Consider the following 20,381-nt stretch of genomic DNA (forward strand, 5'->3'; position numbering starts at 1 on the left):
TTCTTCAAATGGCATTTTAAAATTCAGTGTTAAAAAGCTCTGAAATTATTAATTTATCAACACGGTTTTTTTTCAGGTGAAGAAATTCGTTGTTGTTATAAATAATCGATTCATCAATTTAAAATGCTCAATTTTTTTTGAATGGAATAGTTAGGGATAATTGACCTCTTGTATAACATACACTTGATATGCGATGTGATCAAATCCACACACTTCTCAAGCTTGATTAGGCAATCAATTGAGAATGTTGAGCATATTTGATCGATGCACTGATGAAGAAGAATACTAAAGAAGTAGTAAAAGGAAAAATTGAACAAAAAGAAGAAGAAAAGTGGGAAAAAAAAAAGGAAAAGGAAAGGAAGCATATAAATAGTATTCAATTAATTTACAGAACAAATTTTTCTATTAGTGATGAGATCTGGTCTGTCTATATATATATGTGCTACCAAGTGTACTTCTTCTTTAAAAGCTCTTTTTTTCTCTGTTTTTTTTTCTATGTTTTTTCTCTTTTCGCGTCTTGTTTTATTCTCCTCGTTCTTCCACATGGATTCCCTCACTTGCTTCCCCCTAATTTGAACTCCTCGGTACCAAATGGACCGACTCCTACTACGCGAATTGTTTGAGCTGCGCCACGCTGCTCCATGATTACTTCTCCCCTCCTCCTTCCCTTCCCTTCCCTTTCCTTCCCAATCCCAACCTCTTAATTACACACTCGCCTCAAACGATATTTTAATTTTTTCCTCTATTTTTTTCTCTATTTTGTTTATACGAAACAGTAGAGGATTGTTAAAACAGAAATATTACACACGCACTCACTCAAACAGTGTGTGAGATGCACGAAAAACAGAATAAGTTGTTTTTTCTTTTTTTCAATCGGAGTCCAAATTTATTACCGAAACATTTTACTTTCATTCTTTTTTTATCAAACCAACCATAAGAAAAAAAGAACTACTTCATCCGTTGCTCGCTGCATTATTCCCTGACTCATTTTTATCACCATCATCATTATTACCATCGCTATTGTTGCCATTTGAGCTCAGCCAATCATGTCCACAAGCTCAGCACAATACGACTACGGATACGATTATATCAGACGCGCTACACAGAATGTGCAAGTGCCAACACTGACGCTGACTTCCTCCTCCTTATCGTCATCATCATCTAAAGCAGCAATGACTATTGAAAAACAACTGTATCAACAACATACCAGCACTACCAGGTCGTGGCTATATAACATGTACTATGTGCACTTTCCATTTATCATGTTAACAGGTGTCGAGCGTATGCTTTTACACGCAATGGTGCTATTATTTATGACATTTATCTTTTACGGTGTATACAGCTACTTGCCTACCAGTATAATGGTGGCGTTATCAAGAGGTTATTACTATATACTGGGTGTTGATGTTGGTGTTGAAGACATAGGCCAAAAATTGGCTGCATAAATTAGAAGAAAGTTTTGTTTTTTCTTAAGATGCTTCTTCTTGTTCTTTTTCTTTTTCTTCTTTCATTTTCTTTTTTTGTTTCAGTTCCTCATGCTTTCTGGACTGGGTGATGTTGTTGGTCCTCCATGCTTATCTCATTTGCATTAGTATTTCACTTTTTTTTTTTGGTGTTTTCTTTTGTTAAATTTGCTTCAAATATATATATGTATATTTGTTTTTACCTTTTATCAGTAATCAAAATTTATAGATTTTGTATCTATATTGATTTTCTAAATGTTCTTAATTTTTTTTTAGTAAAATTTTATATAGTGCTCGCGCAGTTTTCGTGATATGAGCAGTGATTCTTATACATACTTTTTATTTTCCAGTCAAACTCTACACTCTTTTCGCTAGCCACTTTTATAATCTTTTGCAACCAAGAAATAAATACATAAATTAAAAACAAAAATGTATTCCCGGCCAAGTGCTGCCTTTAAACCACCAAGACCACAATCAAGATCAGATGTGGATGCAACTGCAACTGCAACTACAAGTTCAACTACAACAGCATCACTGAGTAATGAGAGTAGGGTTGGAAGCAAAAATGCTGCTGCCATCGCGAGCGTACCGTTGAAGGCGCGTCCTAACCTCAAAAGAGTGTACGCTGATGACGCGTCAGGTTACTCAACCACCACCAACATCACTGCTGATACTAATACAACTCATATAAATAGTACTAAAAGGCCAAATACCCATACCTTACTACTGAGTGATTCCGTTTCACTGTTGAATGGTTCCTCTTCCCCACTGAAAAAAGTCTCCAACACAAAGTACATAGTCTTATGGAGGAGAAAGACAAATAAGAAAAACAAGAGCTGGGATGGCGACGGCCAAGCAACGATCAAATATACCCCGGGTAATGATGCATGTGATATTGTACTTAAAGGCAGTGACGGAGGTATTATGAGTAGAAAGACATTCAAACCGCCACCAAACTTGACAGAAATTATCCCTATTGGTGGATTTGAAATTTCACTTGATGAAGAGATAGGATTGGGATCTATCATACCAAGAGAGGTTATCACTTCCACTAACAACAATGGTAACAATGATCAAGTACGTTTAAAACCCATATCGCTGGTTGCATCTACTTCTGAGCTTAAACGAGCTCCAACTGGTCTTAGCAAGCGAGCTACATCTGCTGTTGGTGTTGCTGGTGGTGTCGCTGCTGCTGCTGTTGGTGCTGCTGGTGTTGCTGCTGCTGGTGCTGCTAGCTCTGGTACTCCTAGCTCTGGTACTATTGCTCCAGTACTGCGGCGAGCTTCTTCTTTACCGAAACATGCAGAAAATAAAAGTGCAGACCAAATGACAAAAGACACGCCAAGCAATAATGGCGAAGTAAAAAAAGAGTTACTAGATGCAAAGTACTTGATCCAGTGGAGAAAGAAAACAACGAAAAAGAACAAAAGCTGGGATGGCGATGGCAGTGCCTTGATCAAGTTTTCTGGGTTGGGTTGCGAAATAGTAGTCAAAAACTCTGATGGTAAGGTCATGAGTAAAAAAAAATTTGATAAACTGCCAGATTTGAGTGAGGTGATTCCAATTGGAGTTTTTGAAATCTTTTTAGATGAAAAGATTGCAGAACTGGAGAATAACATCGCGGAGACAAGTGAGGTGCAAGCAATTGATGCCCCATCAGAATTATCTACTCATGAACAAAACCCTATTCTTTCCACTCTTCCAGGTGCACCTCCACCTCCTCCTCCTCCTCCTCCTTCTACATCTACGCGTGCTTCTGCATCTGCTTCATCAACGGTGTTGCACAAGAGTTTTAAAAAAGTAATTCCAAAGGACCACGAGCAAGTACAAGAAAAGAGGAATGCGCTTTATGAAGAAAAGGCTGATGAAGTACAAATGACACCACCGCCAGAGGAACCAGATCCTGTTAAAGTGAGTATAGACCCGCATTTAGCCTCCAAATTGAGACCGCATCAAATAGAAGGTGTCACATTCATGTATGAATGTGTTATGGGGTTTAGAGATTTTGTTGGGAATGGATGCTTGTTGGCTGATGAAATGGGGCTTGGCAAAACACTCATGACCATCACCACTATATGGACTTTGCTCAAACAAAATCCATTTCCTGATCAAAAAAAGCCAATCGTCAATAAGGTATTGATTGTTTGTCCTGTGACATTGATCAATAACTGGAAGGCAGAGTTCAAGAAATGGCTTGGTACGAACAAACTAAACGTGTTGACGCTAAACAATCCAATGTCTGATGACAAAAGAGACATTGTCAACTTTGGAAGGTTAAATGTCTACCAAGTATTAATAATCAACTATGAGAAAGTTCTTGCTCATTTGGAGGAATTGCAAACTGTTAATTTTGATCTTTTGGTATGCGATGAAGGTCATAGACTCAAGAACAGCTCCAATAAGGTGCTCATCAATTTGCACAAACTACTGATACCAAAGAGAATTGTTTTAACCGGTACACCGATTCAAAACTATTTGGTTGAGTTTCATACATTAATATCCTTCATAAATCCAGCTGTTTTGCCGGACATGAAAACCTTCCAACGAAAATTTATCAATCCCATAACGCAAGCTAGAGATGTCAATTGTTTTAACCCAGAAGTAAAAAGGAAAGGTGAAGAATTATCCAAAGAGTTGATTAGATTAACTCACAAGTTCATATTACGAAGAACACAGGACTTGCTCGAGGGGTACTTGACACCAAAAACAGATATTCTTCTTTTCGTACCTCCTACTCAGCTTCAAATTGATATTTTCCAACTGATTAGAAGTTCCGAGAAATTCAAGTATCTCGAACCGGGACTGACCTCGCTAGCATTGATTAATGTGTTTCGTAAAATATGCAACTCGCCATCATTATTAGCAACAGATGAATTTTACCAAAAAATTGCAACAAATACTTTCAAGCTATCTACAAGCTCCGGCAAAATACACGTACTTATACCGTTGTTATTGGAGATTACAGAATGCAAAGAGAGAACGGTTCTCATTTCAAACTACACCAAAACACTCGATTTGTTGGAACATGTGTTGAGGAAGCTTAATCTCCGCTACACGCGCCTAGACGGGTCAACGCCAAACAATATGCGGAACAAGCTAGTAAATGAGTTTAACAGAAATGAAGAAATTCATGTTTTCCTCCTCTCTTCCAAGTCTGGTGGTATGGGTATAAATTTAGTCGGTGCATCGCGACTCATTCTTTTCGACAACGATTGGAATCCATCTACTGATCTTCAGTCGTTATCGCGAATTCATAGGGATGGACAAACCAAACCATGTTTCATTTACAGGTTGTTCACTGCTGGGTGTATAGATGAAAAGATTTTTCAGCGTCAATTGATGAAGAGCAAACTTTCATCCAAGTTTCTTGATAATGATAATGCGTCGAAAACAGATGTATTTGAACAAGAGGATTTAAAAAATTTGTTTGAAGTGAATGTGGGGTCTAAATCAAATACACATGAGCTACTAGGCTGTTCGTGCGCTGGTGACGGATCGCTTTTGACGCAAGAAATTTTTACAGATGACGAAATTGATGCAGATGATGATGCTAAAATTGAAGATGAGGACTACAGTGATAACGACGTGTCTGAAGTTCAAGTACAGGCTTCTCAAAGGTGGATGTCTGCGGCAGAATTGCAAAAAAATATGGACCGAAATGGCGCCGATGTGATGGAGAAAAGAGCTGTTAAGGATGCCCTTAATGACTATCATCATTATGATCCCGAGATATCTCACGATCTTGCATTTGACCCAGTGTTGTTGCAGATTGCAAAGAATAGCGTGACACAAGGTAGATTGCCATTTTCATTTATCATGATGAAGCAATCAGCAGGTAGAGACGATAAAAAGTAGAGATGTGTGTCGCTAAAAAAATGAATAAGCCTAGCTTTTATTGTGTATCTTGATGATGTCCTATTGCACAAAAGTTATCTGTACATATCGACTAAAGTTCTATAGAGTAATAAACCACCCAATAATTTACAACAAGACCTGCAAGCAATGCTATGTTACTTTCACACTTTTTTACACTTTACTTTCCAACGTTATTTATTCCATTAATTCTATAGACTATTACTTACTTCCTCGGACTAGGTTTGTTTTCTTCAATCTTATCCCTGTAATTAATTAATCCCTTATTTCCTTTCATTCAGCTTCTCTCATTGGACGAGATAAGTCGTGTACATGAAACACGAGTGGGTGAGGATATCTCTCTTGGCAGCAAGGGGAACTTTTTTTGGCAACAAATCGAACTTCTTCACCTTTCCCAGAAAACTATATAACCTCAACATATTCTCTCTTTTACATTATTATCCCAGCTTTTCAAACTGCTGTCTTGGTAAAACTTTAGTGAACATGTCAGCTATCTGAACTTTCGTGGGTAAGTATTCAACTAATAAAGATCCTTCTTCGACTTTTTCCCTTATGAAGTGAAGTCTTACATCAATGTGTTTAGTTCGATGGTGATACACTGGGATGTGTTGCCATTTTTGATAGCACTTTGATTATCTTTATACAACTTAATGCTAGGCATATCCAATCAAAAATCTTTGAAGACCTGTTTCAACCATTCAACCTCCTTTGCACCATCACACAATGACATAAACTCAGCTTCCGTCGTACTTAACGCAATTGTCGCCTGTTTCTTGGATCTCCAAGTAATTGGACCATTTAGCATACATGAACACGAAACCAGAGGTTGACTTTCTTGATAATTTGTCATTGGCCCAATCAGCATCACAACATCCTTCAACTTTTGATCCTTCCTCATATTGGTAGGTAATTCCAAAAATTCTCAGTGCCCTTCAAATATCTCAATACCCTCTTTGCTGCTTTCCAGTGAAGTTCCTTTGGCTCTTTCAAGTATCTGGATAGCACACCAACTATATGCGATATATCAAATCGAACTGTGTTTGCTGCAAACAACAATTTTCCAACTAGACTTCGGTAGTTTGATATATCTGTTAGCAACTTGTGATTCTTTTCATCTAATGTTAAATCTTGATTCACCATTGATGGTGTCCTCTCAGGTTTGCATTCTTTCATGTTATATTCTTTCACCATTGTCTCAATATAGTCCCTTAAAGTAAGTTCAATTTTGAAATCATCACTTTGTTTGATATTTAAACCTAAGAATTTACTGACCTTTCCAAGATCCTTCATTTTAAATTCCATCAATAAATTTTTCTTCAATATTGTGACTGACTCATCAGTGGTGCCTGCAATAAGAATATCATCAACATAAAGTGCAACAATTAACATTGAATGATCATCTTCCTTGAAATATAAACAGTTTTCCGCTCTGTTTCTAATGAATCCTAAATTTCTCAAAACTTTATCAACTCGTTGGTTCCATGCTAACGGAGCTTGCTTTAAACCATATAGGGATTTGTTTAATTTGCATACCAAGTCTGAACCTTTTGAAATCTCATATCCTTCGGGTTGTTGCATATAAATTTCCTCATCCAAAGTCGCATTAAGGAAAGCAGTGGTTACATCCATCTGATGTAAAAACCATTTTCTTTTGAGCAGCAATCGCCATCATAATCCTTAATGACTCATACCTAATTACCGGAGCAAAGGTTTCCTCATAGTCTATTCCTTTAACTTGACTGAAGCCTCTGGTCACCAACCTTGCTTTGAACCGTCCATCCTTTTTGATTGTGAAGATCCATCTACACGTGATCGCTTTCCTTCCTTTTGGCAATCGTACTAAGCTAAACGTCTGGTTCTCTGCATGTGCACGCAATTCCTCATTAATGGCTTCCTTCCATCGACTAGCATCTTTCGAATTCATTGCTTGTTTCAAAGTCTTTGGGACATCCTCCGTTATCATTTTCTCATTTTCTGGCGCAATAGAACTACTGGCAACATAGTTTACTACATTCAGCTTTGCCATCTGTTGATCAACCAGTTTAAGTTCACCATCACTGCCATCATCTAAATCATTGTCCCTCTCTTCATCTGAATCCACTGACATACTTGAGTTGTCATCAACAATTCGAGAAATATCCATTCTTCTATCACGCAGATGATGTTCCATAGCATTTTCCCTCTCTGAAGATAAACTGGGTGATAAATTGTGATTTCCTAGATATTTGTCGTTAGTACGTGGGATTGGCGTCGAATTTCTAGTACGTTTATATCTTGAAGGTGTCATTTTGGAATTTTCAAATGAGAAATCGTCAAATATGTTATCAACATTTTCAAGCTCTGTTGACTGAATTTCACCATCAGATATATCCTTAGAACTCGCTGTTGCCGGATCCTCAATAGTTTCATCATCTTCATCATCATCATCATCATCTCTGGGCTCATTTTGCATCTTATCTGTCTTAGATCCTATAACTAACGTGGAGTCACTACGAATTGGCGCAAATTGGATACCACCAGCACTATTCGCAGAGGTCACATACTCCCACGTAGTTTGACTCACATTTTCCGTTTGATAATACATCTTGTATTCATCAAATTGAACCTGGCTCAACACAACTACCATGCGCCTTTCGGTATCAAACACCCGATACGCCTTGTGATCTGGATCATAACCGAGCATCACACATTTCCTAGTGGTGGGTCCCAACTTACCATCACGTACACCTTGTGGTATGACAACAAAACAAATGCAACCAAAAACTCTTGAAATGAAGCAGTACTGGCATGTCACCATGCCACCTAGAGTAAGGTATCTTATTGTCGATTACGTGAGACGGTGTGTGATTGACCAAGTAGGCCGCAATTTTGACCGCTTCAAACTAGAATTGGATTGGCATATGTGCAGTTTTTAATAAACTGCGTCTAAACCATACACGATGCTCAAGAAATATTTAGAGCCATCATGTGATCTATAGCCAAACGGTCCACAAAGATCCACATGCAAGAGCTGGAGCCGCTGAACCGGAAGAAAGGTACTGGTTTTGGTCTAGTAGCCACACTTTTTTAATTATACATGGTTCGCACAGCTCATCCTGGGCACAATATCCTTTGACTTTAACGTATATAGAAAAGAATGAAAAATTGTTAATAAACTCATGTATTATGTTGCACGAGGGAAAATTATACGTAACTTGTACTCCTCTAACTACAAGACAAAGAAACAATAATAATTTAATAATAGGCTACAATATTGAGTTATCTCGAGTTGTTGCAAACCTTTTAAGATAACCAACAAGAGTAGGAAATGAAAAAAAAAAAAGTTAATAGAAGAATAGTCCTACAAAGTGTTGATAAAATTAGTTTCTCCGTAGTTCATGTAATAACAAAAAAAAAAACTACTTCACAATTTCAATTACAAACTATATGAGTAATCTATTTCTTAGCAGCCTTTTGAGCAGCCTTGGTGACCTTACCAGCCTTGTCGGATTTTTCAACAGACTTGATGACACCGACAGCGACAGTTTGTCTCATGTCTCTGACAGCGAATCTTCCCAATGGTGGGTAGTCAGTGAAAGCCTCAACACACATTGGCTTGGTTGGGACCATCTTGACGATAGCAGCATCACCGGACTTGATGAATTTTGGTTCTTCTTCCAATTTCTTACCGGTTCTTCTGTCAATCTTCTCAATCAAGGTGTCGAATTTACAAGCAATGTGAGCAGTGTGACAGTCCAAGACTGGGGAGTAACCAGATGAGATTTGACCTGGGTGGTTCAAGACAATGACTTGAGCGTTGAAAGATTCAGCACCCTTTGGTGGGTCGTTCTTGGAGTCACCACAGACGTTACCTCTTCTGATTTCCTTAACGGAAACGTTCTTAACGTTGAAACCAACATTGTCACCTGGGACACCTTCAGCCAATTGTTCGTGGTGCATTTCGACGGACTTGACTTCAGTGGTGACACCAGCTGGGGCAAAGGTGACAACCATACCAGCCTTGATGATACCGGTTTCAACTCTACCGACTGGCACAGTTCCGATACCACCAATCTTGTAAACATCTTGCAATGGCAATCTCAATGGCTTGTCAGTTGGTCTGGTTGGTGGCTCAATAGCGTCAATGGCTTCCAACAAAGTCTTACCAGTAACCTTACCGGACTTGGTTTCCTTTTCCCAACCCTTGTACCATGGACAGTTGGTAGAAGCTTCAATCATGTTGTCACCGTTCCAACCTGAGATTGGGACGAATGGGACAGTCTTTGGGTTGTAACCAACCTTCTTGACGAAGTTAGAGGTTTCCTTGATAATTTCCTCAAATCTGTTCTTGTCCCATTTGACTGAGTCCATCTTGTTGACAGCAACAATCAATTGCTTAACACCCAAGGTGTAAGCCAACAAAGCGTGTTCTCTGGTTTGACCATCCTTAGAGATACCAGCTTCGAACTCACCAGTACCACCAGCAATAATCAAGATAGCACAGTCAGCTTGAGAAGTACCAGTAATCATGTTCTTGATGAAATCTCTGTGACCTGGAGCATCAATAACGGTAACGTGGTATTTTGGAGTTTCGAATTTCCACAAAGCGATATCAATGGTGATACCTCTTTCTCTCTCAGCCTTCAATTTGTCCAAGACCCAAGCGTACTTGAAAGAACCTTTACCCAATTCAGCAGCTTCTTTCTCGAACTTTTCAATGGTTCTCTTGTCAATACCACCACACTTGTAGATCAAGTGACCGGTGGTGGTTGATTTACCTGAATCGACGTGACCAATGACGACGACGTTAACGTGAGTCTTTTCTTTACCCATTTTTAAATTACTTTAATGTATTGATTACTGAAGAAGAAGAAGGAAAAGAAGAAAGAAAGAAAGAAAAAAAAAGAAGAAGAAGAAGAAGAAGAAGGAAAGAAAAAAAAAAGGAGAGGATAAAATTTGTTGGAAGAAGAAAAAAAAAATTTTCTGAGCAAATGGGAAAGAGAAAAAGAAAAAGAAGAAAATTCCTTACGCGAGAGAGAAAGGATTGAGATTTAGGGAAGACAAAAGATGAAAAAAAATAAAAAAAAAACCAGACAAATGGAAAGGAAGGCGGGAAAGGAAAGGAAAGGAAAGAAGGAAAAAAAAAAATTTATAGGAAATTAGGACACCCGACATTTTCTTTCATTAAAATTTCATTAAATTTCATATCCCGCATTGGTTATGTATGTCTTCAGCATATTAGCTTCAAGTAACTTCACTCACCCATTAAAAGCATTGTTTCCTCCAAAAACTCTCTATCTCTTTAACTCTCCTTCTCTTGTTACTAGATATATTGAAGCTAAATGTGCTTTTGTATAGTTGAGCCTAAAAACCACTGTTACCACCAACCCAATTGATTTGCAGCCTCTCGATTTTTAGCACTCTTGTAAAAAAAAAAAAGAAGGGGTCAAGAGTACATCTTCTACAAAAATTGTTTTTTTTTCTTTCTACTCTAGCTTACCAAATATCCATTTATAAAGGTCCAAAGTGACTGGCCACAAACTACACAACTGTAATCGTTTCCATATTCATCATCATCATCATCGTAATCTTCATAATCATCATCAGTAAGAGTAATCTCTACATTTCTTACTTCCATAAGAAGAAAGAAAACAAATAAATAAATAAATAAATAAATAAGTCTTTTGTGTATTATGGTCACGTGTTATAACATTATTTTAGGGTTTGGGACCTGTGCGCGTTCTTCTTCTCCTTTTAGAAGCATTTGCAGCCATTTCCTCTTCAGCTTCCATATTCTCAACCTCGACTTCCATTGCATCCGGGTTATTACCATTAGTGGTTTTATCTTTGTCATTGCTATGGTTAATGTTAGCAGTGCCTGTAGCTCCATGCTCTAGCTTTTTCAATAGCCGCTCTTGGTTTATCATTGACGTTGTATCCTCATACCTGACCTGCAGTGAGAAATCCTCGTCCCTTGTGATATCACCATTTTCTTCGTTTCGATTCTCATACACTGAACCCATTACACTATTTTCCCTACTAGGAACCAACTTATTTCTTATAGATTGTGGTGACCGGCCAACAAGTCTGCCGTACTTCTTCCTGGGGGTAATTTTACGTGGCGATGGAAGCTTAACCAGCCCATCATCTGTATCTTCATCTATTCTATCACTTACTGACTTGGATTTAGGCGGAAGGTCGCCATAGTTTGTAGCGCCAGGCTTTGTCGATGTGAAATCACTCATGCTTTTAAGGTATTCCATCAATGATCTCGGTCTCGTATTATTTATTGGAGCATAAATGCACCATTTGGAATTGGTCAATTCCGGCATCATCATCTCCGACTTGTACTTGGACAACTCAAATATCTCCCATAAATACGCTAGGGATACTACTGGTATGCTCCACTTTTTGCAAGCCTCAATCTTGTTCTTTGCTGAAAGAAGCGAAACAGATGACCCGCCAGATTGATAAACAGGGCAATTAAGAATGTCCGTGTTTTTGTATTCAAATAATTTAGGTGAATTCTTCATAAAACTTTCCTTAAAAAGATTCACATTGAGCATGAGAATATCGCGGTCTTTAGATAACGTATCGCAATACTCAAAGTTCATAAATTTGATCAATTTTTCAATATGCAAAAGTTCAATACCTGTAAACCCAGATGTAGAAACTTGGAATTTCCGAGTCGACGGCATCAAACCTTTTATTGGCTGGCCCCAAGTATCCAAAACCACCTTTTTGTAATATATACTTTTCTCGATAAAAAACTCAGTAACAACTTTCACATCGCTATTGGTAATCTTTTGCTTTAATGTTGAGGGTAATGGCTTCAAAACACTAGATGAGCGACTACCACGTTTTGCAGGAATGATAATATGTGTAATTGAATCATCATTGACATCCTTCGTTATTTCTCCTTGATATCCCTCAATACCGCCGCTTAATAAATTAGACTCCCTTGAATCAAATCCAACAAGTAAGAAATTAAAGCCCAAGAACAAGGTGCTTTTCGCAGTTTTTTTTTCTTGCTCTTCAACCTTTTGTTCCAATTTTTCAACATCTTCAATGTTTTCAGTCTCACTCTCTTCGTCCCAAGCCTGATTCTCGGCATCTTTTTTCGTTTTGTTCTGTTCTGATGCAGATGCTGCGGTGGCTCTTGTTGATGCTACTGTAGTTGTTCCTGCTTCTTCTTCTGCTACTGCTCCTGCTCCTGCTATTGGCGCTTTTGCTGCCTTGGTGCGGTCCATTATTGAATCCCAGATCTCTCTATTATTTGTTTTCTGAAGCGTCTTTGGTACATCCTTTGTAATTCCAGTTGATTGGAAAACGAGTTTTTTCTTGCGTGGTGGCGAGTTTTCCTTATTTTCCAAATCTTCCTTGTTTTCTTTACGTTTCCTCTTCTCTTCCACTAAGCTCTCCCAAACGGTGCATCCATTTGTGTATATTTCATCGTTATTACTACTCAATGTATAGTCATTATAATCCAATGCCGCACCACGTAAGAGACTATCGTAGACCCATATGGGATGCACAACAGGTATTTTCCATTCGATTGCCTTGTTGTATCTTGTTCCTCGCGGATCTGCGCTAATCATACAAGTTTGATCATTCAGTAAAGATTCTTTGGCACTCCCACCGTGATCACTTAATAAATGAGTTAAACCATTGCAATTGAAGTAGCTCATCTCTACCGCATCCCCTCTAAACCCACCAGCAGCTTCAAATAATTTCACAATTTGTGATTGTGTTAGGTCCGTTCGTGAAAGACACGCATTGATGTTGGCAAATATTGGTAGTTTATGTTCATCAAGTCGCAGTTGATCCACTTCTTCTCCTAATAGCCATGATTTGTAAATTTTTGAAACCGCATCCTCAGCTAAAAACACAATGTCTAATCGGTTTTTGACGCAGAATTGGTACTTCGGTGTATCTCGACTGCCCACTATCAAGTATTGCACATCAGTCATTAAATCATCGTATTGAATTCCTCCTAATGCCTTGACATATTTGTTGATCTCCCTCCTCAATTTGTTTTGCACGCCTGTACAACAAAACGTAAGGCCCTCAAAGGGCTGTCTTGAGGTCATTTAGTACGTTCTTGCACTGATGATTCTACTATACTATTTAATGAAAAGCTTCACCTCTTGTATGTATGATACAATTGTGGCATTTAATTTCTAATATGTTCTTTTTTTTTAGTACTGACTCGCGTGGAGTGACTGTGAAATCATTTGTCTTACATTTTTTCTTTACTTTTTTTGATCTTCGCGCAAAGAGTTACTACACGCGTCAGGCAAGAGAGTTTGTAGAATGAAATAATCCAGCAAACAATCGTGGCCGCACCAGTAGTACCAGAATCAGCTGTATCTACATTTGTACATATCCTGTAACAGGCAGCCACCATTGTTAGTGTGGTTACTTTATTAAATTGTGCAAATTATATATAGAACTTCCGTTGGTCATTAAAAAATTACGGGATGGAAAAAGAAAGAAAGAAAGAAAGAAAGAAAGCTTAAGAAGAAATATAATTGCCCTACAAAATTCATTTGAAAAAGCTACCCATTGCTCATGGCAGACTCGGCTGTCATGACTCCAGTAGCGCGGAACAATAAGTTACCCTCATTATCACTCTTATCAAAGAGTGAGTTTATTGATGATTTACAAGATGTAGTGATGGGACAACGAAATGGATGTTGCTGCTGTAGTGGAATATTTACACCGAGGTCAGCTTTCTCAATTCGTTTCAAACATTGATGGGTAAACTCTGGTATAGCCAAATTCGTAGTTACATGTCGAGCAGGTGCAACATTTTGATAATCAAGCAAAGCAGTTGTATCATATGCAATGACTCTAATTCTGTTTTTTAAATATTTTCGATATCTTTTCTTTGTCATGAAGAACTTCCGCAACTTTTGTTTAACCATATTTGTATAATTACGTCTATGGAGTTGTTGAAATGCTAGTGTTGGTGGTGGTGGTGATGATAGCGCTGTTGATAATGCTGTTGGTAGAGATGGTGGTAACAGTAAAGGTGATTGTAGCCGTTGCACCTGTGGTTGAAACAGAGTTTCATCTTTATCTACTCCAATTTCAGCAACCCAGTTCTCTGAATATGGGTTATGACTTTGAAGTAGACCTATTTCATCTTTATGTTCTTCTTCTTCTACTTCTACCTTCCTATCTTCTCCTGCTTTATCTCCATCATTTGTTGCAGTTGCCCAACTCAATTTGTGGTCTAATAGTTTGTGGTACTTTCTGATTTTCTTTAGCATAACAAGAAAAACACAAACTTGATTATTGTGGGGAACGAGAAGGGTAAGCCTAAGTACCAGTTTCAAATAGACGTTCAACAATAGATAAAAAATTGAATATTGCCTTGTATTTCAGTACACTTTGTAGAATCCGGTAAGTTTGATCAGAAGTCTAGTATATCTATGGTCCAAAAAGTTTTATGGCCAAAAAAAAATATTGGCAGCTAAAATTAATTGTTATATTAGTACCTCAACAACACACATCTAAATAATTCTAAATAAATATTTGTTTGATTTTGCAACCAAAATTTGTAACTTGAACACCACAAAAAAAAGAAAATTTTAAGTTGAGAACTATTTATAAATTTTTGTAATCACTTTTCGGCGTGGAAAATAAACCAAACAAAGGAACAGCGATCAATACTGACAACATTATTTTTTTACAATAACAACAACTAAGGAACCGTATTCTTTGGTGACCAGTTTGAATACTTGAAATCAACTACAAGAATAGACAAACAATTTGATAAAAAAAGAAATTGGGAGACAACCAATGGCTCTTTACACATTCATGATAATAATGAGAACAAAAAATTAAATGAAATTGGTCCCTAGCAGGATCGAACTGCTGATCTTGGCGTTATTAGCACCACGCCTTAACCAACTGGGCCAAGGGACCGGAATTCGGGTTTTTCTGCTATACACATCTTTACCATCAATATAAAAACCAAGTGAGGCTAGGTTCACAGATTTTAGGAGGAACCCTTTTCCCCTAGTGCATGAAATTCGTTGATACAACTGTAAAATGACTTATTACGAACAGATTTGCCAAAACAGCATACATTATCACCAAATTTTCAAAAAAGGGGGAAAATTTCAGAAAACACAACAACAACATTAACTCGTATGGTTCTTGATAGTTCTAGCGCAGGTTAACTACGAATTTTGTTGTAGTACGAGAGAATACATAAACACGAGAAAGAAGAAAATAAAATAAAAAATAAATTACTCAGGTAAACTTATTGTGCTTGCCCCGCATACATATTATCTTTTTGTATACACTTTAAAAAATAAAGTTCAACAAAATATGATTGGACTCTAATACGAAATTGATCGTCTAAAACCATACACATTCAACTAACCCAGCTATACATATTTATATTTATATCTAAACATATAAATACCAAGGACAACTACCTGAAGCTGTGGGTTAAAAGACGCATCATTTTCAAAAAGTATTCGATAGTGAGGGCGTTTATTCAGTATCTTATCAACCATCTTATTACCATTATCAGCAATGAGTAGCGAAATTCACAAAATGGATATCGACACCTTGAAACAATCAAAAGAAATGCTTGTTCTTATGGAGTTGTATAAAATGCGATTAGATTTTACAAAGCTATTTATAGAGACTTTAGAGAAAAAGAGACTCGAGGCATTATTTGGTACCTATATACGTCTTCCTATATTAAACAATCCTAGAAACCCTGAAAAGTTGATGCATTTTATAAAAGAGGTAGAAATGAATTCATGCTATTATCCACGGTTTGAGAAGGATAGAGTGAAGTGCGCTGTTTGGCATATGACTCAAGATACCATCGACTTCTTGCTCACGCTCCACCCGAAATTATTGCAGGCTAACTGGCATGAGTTCAAAGCAATACTTTGTAATACTTTCTTGAACCCTAATTTTGTTGCAAAAAAGAAAAGAGAGTTAATGAATTTGCAGCAAGTTACCACAGTGGAACAGTACGAGGAAAAGTTTTTACTGATTAAAGCTTATTTACATCAAGATGACGAGAATGTTATGTTTTTTAAAAGGTTGTTTGTGAAGGGGTTGAAACCAGAAATTCGTCAGTTTGTAATTAAAGAGCTCTTTGATGATGAGGTATCCCTTATTGAAACTGCCACTGCAGCTATCAGAGCGGAGTCGATGCTCTCCTTTCTGAGGGAGATGTCATCTGATTATGAGCCAGGTTACTCTCGTGATCACTATACGCCAAGGGAACAAGTTGACTCGTCATCCAGGAAACTCACTCCAAAACAGAAGAAAGTACTTATGGCCAATGGAGGCTGCTTCAAATGTCGCAAGATTGGCCACAAAATCAGGGACTGTCCCATGGCAAACTGATGTGATACGTGAACTTTGTGATTTTCATAACCTTTTTCTACCAAGCCTCGTTACATCGAAAAGGGAAAACAATTCAATTTGCTAGAGGATAGCAGTAAATTATATATAATATGAGCATTTCAATTCTTTAAATTCTTTAAATTCTTTTAGTTCTTTTAGTTCTTTTATCTTTAACTTTTTTTTTCTTCACCTTTTAATTTATGCAATAGCTACTTAACCTGTTTACGAAATTGACTTGAAAAACCAAACCTATTGGAATTCTCTACATGTAAAAACTTGGTGTTATATGCGTAAGCACAACATTAAAAAAAATGAAATAGAAACAAACAAAAAAAAAAAAAGAGAGAAACCAATAAATAATCAAATACAGTTACAAATCTTCAAGTATAGAAATACACAAACAAGGCTAAACATCAATCCATTACATCATCATCCTTTAAAGCACTACAATTTAGCAGCTTCAAATCCTCTGTAATGCAAAAAAAAAAGAAAAACGTAGAAAAAAGAGAGGTGGATCAAAGTTTTTTGAAAAAAATAAATAAAATTGGTCCCTAGCAGGATCGAACTGCTGATCTTGGCGTTATTAGCACCACGCCTTAACCAACTGGGCCAAGGGACCATTTCGTTGGAGTTGAAAGTACCCTTAAAATCCAAACAGAAGCAATAGTAATAGACACTCTAGCATAATAATGTATGATTAGTAATAATTTTAGTTGTATATACTCTTGAGTTTTAGATATTCTATTCTACACAATTATTGAAGCTTCTCAACGCAATAGAACCCACAAAGTTCTTTTAGATAAACACATACAAAGACACAGACACAATTACCCCTCTATTATTTCATGAATTTTTTACCAAAATCAGTTTGTAACAATTGCTATAAAAACAATGGATATTAAGTTTGTAGACTAATGCCTATTTATCATCCACATTTTATCAATGATAATTTTTGAAAAAAAAAAAAACAAAAGAAAGTAAAATAAAACAAATAAATTGTTCTACAGTTTTTTATTTAATGACCGTCTTCTCCTCGCGCTTTGGTCCACTCAGCAGATCCCGTTTGTCTACCTCTTGGAACATCATTACCTCCTTCCAGAGATGTTTTCGATGGCTTGACATCACCTTCTTTCAATGCAATTTGTTCCCTGTTTCTTGGTATTATTACTTCATGGTATATCAGTTTTAACGCATCGCTATCAGAAAAGCCCTGATCTTTCAAATTTTGGTATTTCTGCACCAATTTTCTGGCATTTACCCACTTCAAAGTTTTTGCAACTAATTTAGGATCAACAATACTTTGCTGAGGTATTTGCTTTTCCTTTGTGATGTATTTCTTACTCAAATCAACTACACTATTCATGTTGAACCCTAGCACATATGACATTTTTTTACCCCAGTTCTCACAGTACAACAAAGGTTCATCAAACGCAGCTTCGCAGGGATCTAAATGGACCCATTTTTGTAAACCAAGGGAAAAGTATTCTACCCATACATGATCCTCCTGGTTCCAAACGAATCGTACTCTATCTTTACCACCATCGCCAATTAGTGCTTCAAGAATAAGCAAAAAACAATTGACCCACTCACCGCATCTTCCTTTTTTGGTTTCAAGTAATGATACAGGATTATTGATCCTTGGAAACACAATCTCTTTACCGCACTTTTGACATTCGTAAACTTCAATAATGGAAATCTTTTGTGGATTGGGGGCAGTTGACGGCATTCGCCTTGCACCTTTGCCTATAGCTTTATCTGAACCGCAAGAACATTTTGGCGTATTAACCCATTCAAAGAAATCATGCTTGAAATATCGTAAAATCTCCTTAACGACAAGATCATCGTATTTTAAATTTGCGGTTGCGCCTTTATTCTCTTTTCCTTGTTTTCCTTGTTTTTCCTCTTCTTGTTTTTCTTCTTCATTTCCCTTTTTCTTATCCTTTTCCTTTTCATTCTCCTGTTCAAGCTTATCAATGTTTTCGTAGATCTTTGCCAAGTCAATTGCATCAAGCGCAGCATCGATAGCTTTTTGATCTTTGTGTGATAATAGATAATTCACATTTGAGTGGATTGCATTTACAACAGGCCGATTTGCCGTCGATTGAATGGGCTTGATATCATTTGCTACTTTGATGGAGTGTGAAAGTTGCAACTTGGCATAACTGTTGATGAGTTTCTCTGATAATGATTTGAAGTCGGTTGTCATTCAATGTTTGTCGTGAGTGGCCAATAAAATAGGAACAAAAAAAAAAAGAAAAAAAGAAAGAGATGTAACTATACTGACAAAGTGTGCTTTTTAATTTTAGTTTTCAAAACTTCTGTAGAAGGTATGGTTGGTTCTCTTTGTATATCTCGTGGTTGCTTAATTTATCTGCCAGATTGAATCACTACAAGTATGTAAAAATACATGGGTATATTCTCTATCTTATTTGGAACTGCGAAACGCGGGTGAAAGTCACGCCGCACATTTTTTACCCACCTCTTTTTCTCTCTCTCTCCATACATATATAATCACCAGATATTATCTTATAAAATATCTCTAAAAGCTAAAACTACAAAATGAAAATAAAAGCAAAGAAGTTCAGATAAACATATTTTCGTATTTTATGGTTATGCACACATCTATAAAGCTTCTAGCTCATCCTTACCTTACCTTTCCTTTCCTTTTTCTCTTTTTTTCTTTTTCTTCCTCTGTTGATTACATCAAGAACCCTCTTCTGTAGCAGCTGGTGCCGGGTACTTGTTTGCAATCTTTCTAGGAGGCAATACCTTGTTAAATGCAATTCCCCAATTTCTCGATTCAAACCATCGACAACAAATCTCATAAACATGCGATGTGACCAATACAGCACGACTATTGATCTTGATGTATTTCCCAATAGGCAATCTTGCGACTCTTATCCCCATTTTCTTGGCTTTGTCTGCACACAAATTCTTATATCGATTTCTATCAACAATCCCTCCTATGATGTATGTATGGTCAGGCTTGAGTTCCTCAACCTCTTCTTCAGTGTCTGCAGTCAAATATACAAATTTGTCTTTGTTTTCCAGTGTAACCAATTCACTCAATTTTTTTTCGGTGAAATTGATACCTTGCCATTTCTTGTAATCAGCAAGTGAAGTATCAAACCGTTCTTTCAACTGTTTGTCAAATGAAGCAATCTGGATTGGTAAATTGTATTCGCTCTGTTTCATTATCGCATAGCTCAGCTTGATTTGGTTTGAAAGTGAAATAATCTCCTTTTTCAACATCAAGTCATCAAATTCACAATCAATGACAATCTTCACCTCGGAATCTTTTTGTTCCTGATTTATTCGATCAAGGATGAGCTTGCGGTACTCTGGATCATTCCGCATTCTTTCTGCCCTTCGAGCACGTTGTTGACGTCTTTTTTCCCGCTCAGCAGCCTTGTATTCTTCTTTAGTTGCTTCATGTTCCTGTTCTTTACGCTGTTTTTTCCATTCCCGTCGGCTCATTCCTTCAGGGATGACTTCATTTTGACGTTCTTGTCTCCTTCGCTCAATTTCCTCCGGTGAAGGAATATTTTTTACTTTCTTAGGATGTTGAGGAGGTTGTGGTTCCATTGTTTAAACAAAAGCGGAAAGTGGTGGAATTGATGAAATGAATAAAAAGGTGCTTAGTGAATAGTAACACATTCAACTAAGGAACCGGGAAAAAGA

At 37.2% G+C, this 20,381-nt stretch overlaps 8 protein-coding genes and 2 non-coding genes across 10 annotated transcripts; 3 read left to right on the plus strand and 7 right to left on the minus strand. All coding sequences in view use genetic code 12, as the record gives it.

Moving 5' to 3' along the window:
• Positions 1-1,046: 1,046 nt before the first annotated feature.
• On the plus strand, positions 1,047-1,445 carry PVL30_003184 (uncharacterized protein; the record flags this gene model as incomplete). Its single annotated transcript, XM_061119451.1, has 1 exon — positions 1,047-1,445. One exon carries the CDS (start codon positions 1,047-1,049, stop codon positions 1,443-1,445), a length of 399 nt encoding a protein of 132 aa, XP_060975434.1.
• Positions 1,446-1,892: 447 nt separating this feature from the next.
• Positions 1,893-5,318, plus strand: RDH54 (helicase; the record flags this gene model as incomplete). The annotated part of the gene is made up of 1 exon (XM_001525729.2): positions 1,893-5,318. One exon carries the CDS (start codon positions 1,893-1,895, stop codon positions 5,316-5,318), a length of 3,426 nt encoding a protein of 1,141 aa, XP_001525779.2.
• A 3,453-nt stretch (positions 5,319-8,771) lies between these two features.
• Positions 8,772-10,148, minus strand: TEF1_3 (translation elongation factor EF-1 alpha; the record flags this gene model as incomplete). Its single annotated transcript, XM_001525732.1, has 1 exon — positions 8,772-10,148. The coding sequence occupies one exon, from the start codon at positions 10,146-10,148 to the stop codon at positions 8,772-8,774; it is 1,377 nt and encodes a 458-aa protein (XP_001525782.1).
• Positions 10,149-11,032: 884 nt separating this feature from the next.
• Positions 11,033-13,405, minus strand: DPB11 (protein kinase activating protein dpb11; the record flags this gene model as incomplete). Its single annotated transcript, XM_001525733.2, has 1 exon — positions 11,033-13,405. One exon carries the CDS (start codon positions 13,403-13,405, stop codon positions 11,033-11,035), a length of 2,373 nt encoding a protein of 790 aa, XP_001525783.2.
• Positions 13,406-13,873: 468 nt separating this feature from the next.
• PVL30_003188 (uncharacterized protein) lies at positions 13,874-14,590 on the minus strand (the record flags this gene model as incomplete). Its single annotated transcript, XM_001525734.1, has 1 exon — positions 13,874-14,590. One exon carries the CDS (start codon positions 14,588-14,590, stop codon positions 13,874-13,876), a length of 717 nt encoding a protein of 238 aa, XP_001525784.2.
• A 584-nt stretch (positions 14,591-15,174) lies between these two features.
• On the minus strand, positions 15,175-15,248 carry PVL30_003189. Its single transcript has one exon. It is a non-coding gene; the product is annotated as a tRNA-Ile (tRNA).
• Positions 15,249-15,866: 618 nt separating this feature from the next.
• PVL30_003190 (uncharacterized protein) lies at positions 15,867-16,700 on the plus strand (the record flags this gene model as incomplete). The annotated part of the gene is made up of 1 exon (XM_001525735.1): positions 15,867-16,700. One exon carries the CDS (start codon positions 15,867-15,869, stop codon positions 16,698-16,700), a length of 834 nt encoding a protein of 277 aa, XP_001525785.2.
• A 545-nt stretch (positions 16,701-17,245) lies between these two features.
• On the minus strand, positions 17,246-17,319 carry PVL30_003191. Its single transcript has one exon. It is a non-coding gene; the product is annotated as a tRNA-Ile (tRNA).
• A 396-nt stretch (positions 17,320-17,715) lies between these two features.
• Positions 17,716-18,906, minus strand: PNG1 (peptide-N4-(N-acetyl-beta- glucosaminyl)asparagine amidase; the record flags this gene model as incomplete). Its single annotated transcript, XM_001525736.1, has 1 exon — positions 17,716-18,906. One exon carries the CDS (start codon positions 18,904-18,906, stop codon positions 17,716-17,718), a length of 1,191 nt encoding a protein of 396 aa, XP_001525786.2.
• A 497-nt stretch (positions 18,907-19,403) lies between these two features.
• Positions 19,404-20,285, minus strand: TRM10 (tRNA (guanine(9)-N(1))-methyltransferase; the record flags this gene model as incomplete). The annotated part of the gene is made up of 1 exon (XM_001525737.1): positions 19,404-20,285. The coding sequence occupies one exon, from the start codon at positions 20,283-20,285 to the stop codon at positions 19,404-19,406; it is 882 nt and encodes a 293-aa protein (XP_001525787.2).
• Positions 20,286-20,381: the final 96 nt, after the last annotated feature.

The sequence above is a fragment of the Lodderomyces elongisporus genome, chromosome 4 (genome assembly GCF_030384665.1).
Source record: "Lodderomyces elongisporus chromosome 4, complete sequence".
In the NCBI taxonomy this organism is placed as follows: domain Eukaryota; kingdom Fungi; phylum Ascomycota; class Pichiomycetes; order Serinales; family Debaryomycetaceae; genus Lodderomyces; species Lodderomyces elongisporus.